This window comes from Oenanthe melanoleuca, chromosome 8 (assembly GCF_029582105.1).
Source record: "Oenanthe melanoleuca isolate GR-GAL-2019-014 chromosome 8, OMel1.0, whole genome shotgun sequence".
Lineage (NCBI taxonomy): Eukaryota > Metazoa > Chordata > Aves > Passeriformes > Muscicapidae > Oenanthe > Oenanthe melanoleuca.
Genome location: NC_079342.1, coordinates 25,136,321 through 25,146,676, shown reverse-complemented (window position 1 = coordinate 25,146,676; position 10,356 = coordinate 25,136,321). Strand labels below are relative to the sequence as shown.

The 10,356-nt window shown below is 53.1% G+C and overlaps 1 protein-coding gene across 1 annotated transcript; it reads left to right on the top strand.

The window, feature by feature from the left end:
* The first annotated feature begins 543 nt into the window (after positions 1 to 543).
* TMEM121 (transmembrane protein 121) lies at positions 544 to 3,431 on the top strand. Its single transcript, XM_056497440.1, has one exon. It carries the CDS (start codon positions 574 to 576, stop codon positions 1,510 to 1,512), a length of 939 nt encoding a protein of 312 aa, XP_056353415.1. The 5' UTR covers positions 544 to 573; the 3' UTR covers positions 1,513 to 3,431.
* The last annotated feature ends 6,925 nt before the right edge of the window (positions 3,432 to 10,356 follow it).

The following is a 10,356-nucleotide window of genomic DNA, read 5'->3' as shown; positions in this document are numbered from 1 at the left end:
AACATCTGGGAGCAGCAGGACACCAGCACAGCCCTGTGGGGATAGGGGCGAAGGCGATTCCCTGTGAGGACCCAGCAGGAGCACCCCAGACCCTGGAGGAACGTGGGGTCTCGCCGGGAACACGGAGAGCTCCGGTTCTGCCCCGTCTCCAGGGATCTGTGCCAGGATTTGGGGCGTGCTAGTGCCGTAGGGTTGCTGGAGAGCCTGAGAGCCATGGGGGAGCCAGCAGAGAGGAGGGCCGTTCCTCCAGGAGGCCCTGCGGAGCCGTGAGCCCTGGCTGCTGGTGGCGGAGGGTGCCTGGGGCTGGGCTGCTCGGCCAGCCCTGGGCCGGGGGCCGAGCCGCGCTGCCTGCAGGGCGCCGAGGGCCGAAGGGCCGGCCCGGGCCCCGCGGGGGCAGCCCCGGTCCCCGGGGCGGCGGCGCTGCCGGCCGAGCCGCTGCTGCTGCAGCCGCCGCTGCCCGGCGCGGCCGCGGGGGACAGGCCGGCGCTGGGGGCCTGGGCCGGCCGCGGGTGCGCCCCGGCCCAGCGCCGCCGCCAGCGCTCGCCTAGCGCCGGCAGGGCCGCCCGCCTCGCCATGGTGCTGCCGCCGCCCGACCGGCGCCACGTCTGCCTCACCACCATCGTCATCATGACCTCCATGGCCTTCATGGACGCCTACCTGGTGGAGCAGAACCAGGGGCCCCGCAAGATCGGCGTCTGCATCATCGTGCTGGTGGGGGACATCTGCTTCCTCATCGTGCTGCGCTACGTGGCCGTGTGGGTGGGCGCCGAGGTGAAGACGGCCAAGCGGGGCTACGCCATGATCCTGTGGTTCCTCTACATCTTCGTGCTGGAGATCAAGCTGTACTTCATCTTTCAGAACTACAAAGCGGACAAGAAGAACCTGGAGACGGTGGCCAGGAAGGCTCTGACCCTGCTGCTCTCCATCTGCGTGCCGGGGCTCTACCTGGTGCTGGTGGCCTTGGACAGCATGGAGTACATACGGACCTTTCGCAAGAAGGAGGACTTGCGGGGGCGCCTCTTCTGGGTGGCCCTCGACCTGCTGGATATCCTGGACATCCAGGCCAACCTGTGGGAGCCACACAGGACCGGCCTGCCCATCTGGGCAGAGGGGCTCATGTTCTTCTACTGCTACATCCTCCTCCTGATCCTGCCTTGCGTGTCCCTCAGCGAGATCAGCATGCAAGGCGAGCACATCGCCCCGCAGAAAATGATGCTCTACCCCGTGCTCAGCCTGGTCACCATCAACATCGTCACCATCTTCATCCGGGCCATCAACATGATCCTGTTCCAGGACAGCAGGGTCTCCACCATCTTCATCGGCAAGAACATCATCGCCATCGCCACCAAGGCCTGCACCTTCCTGGAGTACAAGCGGCAGGTGAAGGAGTTCCCGCAGAACGCCATCGCCCTGGAGCTCCAGCAGAACTCGCTGTCGCACAACCAGACCATGCACGGCGCGCAGGGCGTCCCCCACGAGCCGTCGCCCACCAGCGAGATCCTGGACACATGAGGGCTGCCCCGGCCCGGCGCTGGTTCAGACGGCCCCGTGCCGAGCGGAGAGGGGCGATGCTGCTCTGACAGACCCCGGCAGCCAGGGCTCCTCTGGGCACAGCAACACCGACCGCGTTCCGATTGAGTGTGGAGTGTCCTCTAGGCGTCTTCATCTCAGGTATAACCCTAGGAGTCCTCCCGAAAACCAAATGGACTTGCAAAGGACCTGGACCAGCTGACCCCACCCTCTGTCCCCCTCGTGCCACTATGTCCCCTCCTGAGCAAAGACCGCTAAGGTTGCAGCATCCCTTTGTACCCCCGAGCACCTCACCTTTACTCCAAGCCCGGATCAAGATTTTGTTACTGGAGACCTTTTTACGGAGCAGGGACAAGGGCGTAGGGGTGTGGACGGGGGGGAGGGTGGGGCGTTTGAAGCAGTGACCCCTGTGATCGTCGATGTCTCTTCTCTCCAATGGTTGTGTTTACAGTTTCCTATTTATGTCGGCTCCGGGGGCTCTCAGGCTGCCCTGTGGGCCAGTGGTGGGTGACAGCAGGGAGCCCTGCAGTGGGGAGCAGGGCTGGGGCCGGCGAGGCTGCCCCAGCCCGGGCCCAGGGGGACTGAGCCTCCACCGAGCCCTGCGCCGACTCTGCCGGCAGCAATATCTGACGAGCTAAAGCTAATCTAATGCTGGTGTTTTATGTATTTCATTCACTCCAAACGACTCAGCACAATATTTCTATTTTTAGAAGGGTCCCTTCCTCTCTCTCTCTCTCTCTCTCTCCCTGCCATCTAGAGCCTCTCTGCCTGCAGCAGCCCCAGCAGCCTCCCCAGCCCCCGGCACTGCTGCTGGCAGGCATGGGCACCCAGGAGGGATTAGGAACAAGGATGGTGATGATGCATTTCACTCCGGCATCAAGTGTTTATAAAGACGGCTGCTTTCCACAGCTACTATATTTTTAAAATAAATATTGAAAAAAAAAAAAAAAAAAAAAAAAAAACAACAAACCCCCAAAAAAGCTGGGAAGGATGTGCTGTCCTGGGCAGGTGGCTGGGATAGGGATGGGATGGGAATGATGTGCTGCCCTGGTGTCTTGGTTTGAAAGACAGGTGTTTGTTAGGGAAGGCAGGAAACCTCTCTTGAAATGGAAAATGTAAACCCCATCCCTACAAATTCTTATGATTATGAAATTAAGGAGCTCTCAGGCAAAAATATGGGCATAAGAATAACAGTTCCTTACTAGGAAAATTAAAATAGAAATGCAGTATTAGAAAGAACAATCCCCAAACACTGCCAGAGTCAGAATCCAAGATGACACCCGTCAGTCAGTCAGGGTGTTGGCACAGTCCCATTCAATGGTGGCTGCATCCTCCTGCAGGGGCAGATGTGGTTCAGCTGGAGCAGTGCTCCTGGAGAAGGTGCAGTTTCCTCTGAAGGTGCAGGGATGATGTGGAAAGGTCTGGCTTTCCTCTGGAATGCAGTGGAAAGAAGGTCCCTTGGTGTCCAAAATGTCAGTTTTTATCTGGGTAGGAAAGGCTTGGCTGCTCCCCTGGCTGTAGCATCTCCCAGTGGGATGATGGAATTTTATCAGCCATGCAGTGGGACTGGATGGGCCAGCAGCAGATGATATCTTCCTGGAGGGAGGATGGGTTTTGGAAAAGATAAAGAACACTACCCCACCTGTTTTAACAGATGGTGATAGAATAGAAACCTTTGGTCACATCCTGCTTTTCAAGCCAAGACACCCAGGCAGGTAGCTGGGATGGGATGGGCTGGGATGGATGTGCTGCCCCAAGCAGGTGTCTGGGAAGGGGATGAGCTGGGCTGGGATGGGGATGGGCTGAGCTGGGGTCTCTCTGCAGGCGTGGGTGGTGGTGAGGGGCTCAGGCACGGGCAGCAGGGTGGGAGGCGAGGGCCAGCTGGACAATAAAAGCCCCATGAGAGCAATGGCTTCTGGTGGTCTCTTCTCTGCCAGCCTGGGGAGTGTGGGGCTCAGCTCTCACAGAGTCCAAATCATTGTGTCCTCTTCTGCCCCACCTCCCCTGGACTCCCAGGTGCCATCCCGAGGCTCTGTGCCTGCACTCATTGACCAGTGGGCCCACAAAGGAAATAAATCATTTTTCCAGCTGCAATGCTGCCCCAGGGCTGGGTGTGTCTCAGCTGTCCAACCCTGGGGGAGGCACGAGGAGACAAACAGAAAACCTGCATCTCAAACACGCTGAAATGGGATATTTTTGCTTTTTCTGAACAAAACCTTGCATTTTGAGGAGATGGAATAAAGCGCCTGGTGGTGTTTACATTTCTCTTCCACATTTTCCCGTGGCTCTGCTTACTGAATTTGACCTAAATCCACAAATCATTTCAGTTTCCATCTTCTCAGCCCATCACAATCTGTCCAAAACATTTCAACCATCCCTGATCCAGACTTCCAATTTTAGGACCAGGCAATCACAGTCTTGCTTGGCCACCCTGTCACCCAGGGATAACTCTAATGTTAATGAAATCCACAGAGAAATAAAACAGCATCTTTGCCAACAAAAGTGAGTTTGCAACAGATTTAGCCAACTGGAAAAATTTCTTTCCCCTTTCCCTCAGGAAACATGAGAGGAAGTGGGCAGGTGATTTAAAAGGTATTAGCAGAAATTAATTAAATTGCTAAATTATTCTGGAATACCTGTGGAATTACATATTACATCTGCTGGTGCCTTTAAAATACATGAGATTAGCAGCAGTGCAATTAACTCCCAAGTATCTAATAACATTCTGCTGCTCTTTTAGGTAATTAATTTATGAGCTTTTTGTTTTATACTTCTTCCCCAGGACTGAGCAGGGGAAAACCTTCAGGGGAACCTGTGTCATGGTGCTGTGCACCCTGGGGCTGGTACATGCCAGCTGGGCAGTGCCCTGGTGCAGAGGTATTTCACCCTGGGGATAAAACCAGTGATCTGGTGGGTTTCTCTGATGGCTTGGGTGTTTTCTGTTGTGTTTCACCTCAATAGATAGCTCTGCATCCTTGCAGAATACTTTCATAATTTCTTGAGCTGATCTGTTGCTGAAGTTGCTTGAGGGTATCTGGGTGGGATTGCTTTATCCTCCTGGTTCCATAAATTCCAAGAAGGTTTAGGAGTCCCCACAAGTTTCTCTTGAGCTTGCAAGACCCTGCTTCCTACTGCTGACGAGAGGTTTTTGTCTCTGTGGATTGGGGTGTCCCTGTGGAAGGAGCTGGAGCAGGAGCAGAGGTCCTGCAGGTGATGCTCAAATGGCAGCACATCATTCACAAAAAGCCACAGGTGCTCAAAGTCCACTCTGATGAGAGGAGGGAGAAGAGGCTTTTCCCATCTTCTGCTGCTCATCATCCCCAGGGCTCTCTGTCCATCACCTTCTGCCTCAACACAGCCCTTCCTCTTCTGGGAGCAGCAGTGAGGAGCATTCCCTCCTCAGCAGCTGCCAGAGTGTCCTGGTTTGAAGGACAGGTGTCTGCCAATAAAGGCAGAAGCTTCTCTTTCAAATGGAGAATGTAAACCCCCTCCCTCCAAATTATTATTATAATTTTGAAATTAAGGAGCTCTCAGGCAAAGTTATGTGAATTAGGAATAACAGTTCTTTACTAGGAAAATTAAAATAGAAATGCAGTATTACAAAGAACAATCCCCAAACCCTGCCAGAGTCAGAATCCAAGCTGACACCCGTCAGTCAGTCAGGGTGTTGGCACAGTCCCATTCAATGGTGGCTGCATCCTCCTGCAGTGGCAGATGTGGTTCAGCTGGAGCAGTGCTCCTGGAGAAGGTGCAGTTTCCTCTGAAGGTGCAGGGATGATGTGGAAAGGTCTGGCTTTCCTCTGGAATGCAGTGGAAAGAAGGTCCCTTGGTGTCCAAAATCTCAGTTTTTATCTGGGTAGGAAAGGCTTGGCTGCTCCCCTGGCTGGAGCATCTCCCAGTGGGATGATGGAATTTTATCAGTCATGCAGTGGGACTGAATGGACCAGCAGCAGATGATATCTCCTGGAGGGAGGATGGGCTGTGGGAAAGATAAAGATGATTGCCCCAGCTGGTTTAAAGCTGGCCCATTAGCAGATAATATGTGCCAGGAGATCAGGGTCACTGCCCCACCCGGCTCAACAGATGGGGACAGAATACACATTGCTGGCCACATCCTGTACTGCAACCCAGGACACAGAGGAAGGCTGGGGAGCAGGGAGAGGCTGGGAAAGGAGATGTCTGCTAGCAGAGGGGACAGCCAGAGCAGCCAGCAAAGCCCTTGGGGCGTGGAGGCAGCACTGCAAGGGCAGCACTGCAGCTGTTCCTGCCCCCGAAATCCAGCACAGACAATCCCCCGGGAGCCATGGGACCAGCAGGAGGGGTGGCAGCGCCTGGGCAGGGTGGCTGGCTCCCAGCCTGGCTGGCTGTTAGGGGAAGGTGATATTTTGCTGTGGGCAATGAGAACTAGAGGAAACAATTAAAACTAAATAGGCTGGAACCGAGCGATTTTTCAGCTTTCCGCTGAGAAGAAAAAGAGCTCCTTTGTGAACAGTGAAATCCTCCTGGCAAGCTGTGGAATCCCACCTGATGAAGCCAAAGCTGCACCATTAAAATGCAGAAGGGGTGCAGAGTGGAAAATCCATGGGGGTGGTGACCCTTGCTGCCATCAGAACCAGGCCATGAGCACAAGGCAGGGAGGGCTGGGGGTGCTTTGGGGACCCAGCTGGTGCTGTCCTCCCTGTTGCCAACCCCCCTGGCCAGTGCTGAGGGTGCCCCTCCTTCCAAGTGACACCCCTGGAGGAGCCAGGTCCAGCCTGTGGCTTGCAGGGCACACCAGAGGCAATGCAACCTCTGAGTCCCTCCTAGCCTTTCTGCCAGGCTGGTCCCAGGGGTGAGAAAACTGCCTGTCTGGAAAATTAATCCACAAACACCAGAGGTTTATGTCCAAAAAGGAGACAGAGGAGTGCTGTAACTTTATTGGAATAAAGGGAGAGGCCATGGGGCATTCCCCTGGGATATCTCCAATTTTTGGAGGATGCAGCCTCCTTTTTATCCCAATTTCCCATCCACATTTCCCTCTCTCTTTCCCCACTGGCTGAGGTACTTGAGAGGTACAGACTTCCCAGAATACCTGATACCTGAGATTCCCCTCTAATGTACAACCCTCCCTTTTAATTTTTGATTCTTACAGAATTCATGGTTTTTCCCCATTGCTTCTTTCATCTTTCAATATCCAATTTCATTTATCAGCAAACCTACAGTTTTTTTTGTAAAGGCAAATATGTTTTTTCCATTCATCAATCAGTGGAATCCTTCTCAATGTTTCTGTTGTCTCTCAGTGCTAGTTTTATCCACCAGCAGACCCAGAGCTTGTTTGTAAAGACAAATCCCTCATTGCTCTCACTGCCCCAGCCCTGCACAGGCACAGGGGATCTGGTATCACTGCTGGGCAGTGCCAGAGGGCTGGGCCAGGCACTGTGGGGAGCTCCCCAGTGCAGCAAAGCAAGCTATGCAGGCTCTTAAAATGCATCTGAATTGAACTGCTGCACACTTGTCACCTGCCTGGTGTCAGAAAAACACCAGGAAAGAGCCTGGACCCAGCTGCTGTGGTGCCTTCAGCAGCTCCTCACTGGAGCACAGGGTTTTACCCTCCTGGAGCTCATCCAGCCCAGCATCCTGCTGCTGCTGCACTCAGCTGTGTGCTGGCAGGATGCTGAGTGCAGCTCCAGCTTCTCTTTCCCAAGGTCCTGGCAGCTCTCTCATGTCCTGCTTGTCCTCAGCTCCTTTTGGCAGGTGAAAATCTCTGATGCTGGAGCCTGTGTGCAGGGCTGGAGGAGGGTTCAGGCACTGAGCTAAAAGCAGCAGGCAGGTTCTCCATGTGAGCACGGCTCTGGTGGCTGTGCAGGGCCCAAAAGGGCTTGGGAACACCTGGGAGAAGAAATGCACCCACCAGAGCCATGTAGCATGAGAATGGACTCTGCAGAGTCTCCTGGTGCAGCACTGGAACCATGCATGAATAAGGGATTTTTTCTCCTTTGGGTCAGTCTGGGTTAATTTGATGGGCAGAGACAGAATAAACTTTCATGCCAATAACTGTTTTCCCCCACCTGTCCCAGATTTGCTTCACTTTTTTAGCCCAGGCCAATGCTGCAACAGAAAACAGGGCAGGTGTCCAGAGCACCTTGACAGCAATTCCCATCCTCCTAAATTCCTCCTGCCCAGGAACTGAGACAAAAGTTTAATCCTGACTGAATTCTTCAGTTGTGTCTGGTTTTTAGGTCTGGCATCCTTGAAGAACAATATCCATTTAAATTGCTGGCTTGGGCTCGCTCATTTAATTTCATCTTAATAAAGATTTTATGTGGTTTTGACATATCCAGTGTCTCGAGTGTATTGACACAGGCAGCCTGAAGAAGCATTATGACCATAATGGCTCAAAAAGCATTAAAAAGACCCTGGCAAGGTTTATCGATTGCCCTCTTTTACAGCTGCTTGAAGACAAAGACCAGTGAATACCGTGTTCTGTTTTTATGTGAGCCTCCCCGGTGTTACAACAAAAGGCAAACAAATGCCTGCAAGCTCTCCATCAGGAGAAGGAGCAGCACTCCTCTTGCTGGGATGCTGGCAGGAGGGCGATTCTAAAGGAAAAATCCTGCAGGTCGCAGAAAAGTCACCTCCAAGGATGGGATGTGAAAGTGGAAATAAATCAATCAGTGATGGAGATGCCCGGGTATCTGGTGTATCCCCAAGGAATGGGGACTTGCTGTAACAGGTAGAAGGAAAGGGTGAATCACCTGCCAAAATCTGTCCTGTGGCTTTCCCCACGGACTCTTCCCAGCAAATGCACCCCAAAGTCTCTGTGAAAGCACAAAAGCGTTTGGAAAAACCCTCAGAATGAAAGTCAGCTAGCACAAGTCTATTCTAGTAACAGAACTGTTCACACCAGCAAAAACAAAAAATCTGTCCCGTAAAAATCAATGAAGAAAATATGTAAACACAGCTAGAAGGAGAAAATTTGATGAACTTATACCATAACCCTTAGCCACCAATAAACTCATTTTTGCTGTATTTCCTATAAATACAAGCTGTGTGAATAGAAAAATAGCTTGTCCTTCCTGAAGAAACCTATTGCTCAGTCTGATTATTACTGCAACAGTGCAGAAATTAATTAATTAATTAATTAAATAAAATTGGCTTCAGGGCAGGGCACAGGGAAAGAGCAAGGAGCTTCCTGGTGTCCCAAGAAGCAGGTGAACCAAACTCACCCAGTGGTGGCTGGTGCAGAGTAAGGTCCAAGGAAGGACCTTCTTTCTCCAGCCTTGAAGAGATGTTGCTACAACACTAAAAAATATCAATTTTGTGCCATAAAGTCAGCAGATATGAGGTTTGCAGCCACAAATACATTTTCTATTCCCTCCCCATGGCTGTAGCTGAGTGATCACCATTGCCTTGCTTGCCAAGGATCCCCTGCTTCTCCAAATCTGCAGTGAAACAGCAACTCATGGGGCTGAGGATGCTGAGAGCCAGGAGCAGCACCTTGGGCATGCCAGGCACATCCTCCTGCAGCCCAAGTGGGCCAGGCAAGCAGGCAGCTGAAAACCCAGCATCCCAGCTCCCAGGCTGCTCACATGGATGGAAACCCAGCATCCCGGCTCCCAGGGCTGCTCACATGGGTGAAAACCCAGCATCCCAGCTCCCAGGCTGCTCACATGGATGGAAACCCAGCATCCCAGCTCCCAGGGCTGCTCACATGGATGGAAACCCAGCATCCCAGCTCCCAGGCTGCTCACATGGATGGAAACCCAGCATCCCGGCTCCCAGGGCTGCTCACACAGCTGAAAACCCAGCATCCCAGCTCCCAGGCTGCTCACATGGATGGAAACCCAGCATCCCAGCTCCCAGGGCTGCTCACATGGGTGAAAACCCAGCATCCCAGCTCCCAGGGCTGCTCACATGGATGGAAACCCAGCATCCCAGCTCCCAGGCTGCTCACATGGGTGAAAACCCAGCATCCCAGCTCCCAGGGCTGCTCACATGGGTGAAAACCCAGCATCCCAGCTCCCAGGGCTGCTCACATGGGTGAAAACCCAGCATCCCAGCTCCCAGGGCTGCTCACATGGATGGAAACCCAGCATCCCAGCTCCCAGGCTGCTCACATGGATGGAAACCCAGCATCCCTGCTCCCAGGGCTGCTCACATGGATGGAAACCCAGCATCCCAGCTCCCAGGCTGCTCACATGGGTGAAAACCCAGCATCCCAGCTCCCAGGGCTGCTCACATGGGTGAAAACCCAGCATCCCAGCTCCCAGACTGCTCACATGGATGGAAACCCAGCATCCCAGCTCCCAGGGCTGCTCACATGGATGGAAACCCAGCATCCCAGCTCCCAGACTGCTCACATGGATGGAAACCCAGCATCCCAGCTCCCAGGGCTGCTCACATGGATGGAAACCCAGCATCCCAGCTCCCAGGCTGCTCCCATGGAGCCCACTCTGCCCAACAGAATAAGTACCTCAAGCAGAAAAAGGCACTGTTTGCCTTTCCTGTGCTGGTGCCAGGGAGAACTTAGTATTCAAAAACTGTTTTCAGATGTTTCACTTCACAGCTGGTGAATGAACTCGGAGAACTCAATAAACCTCTTTGTGAGACATTATCTCTCATTAATCTCTCAAATGAGGCTGGCACCTGGAATTGCATCAATCTTTACCTGCACATAGTAGGAAACAGGGGAATGGGCCATCATCAGGAAGTGTGTTATAATGGGAGAATCCCAAGCAGAAAATGAAGAAGAAATCCTTGTAAAATTTTCCTCTTGATCCCCTCCTGGCAGGAGGACATCAACTTTTGGAAGAGATGGATTTTAAAAGTGTCCTGGTTTGAAGGACA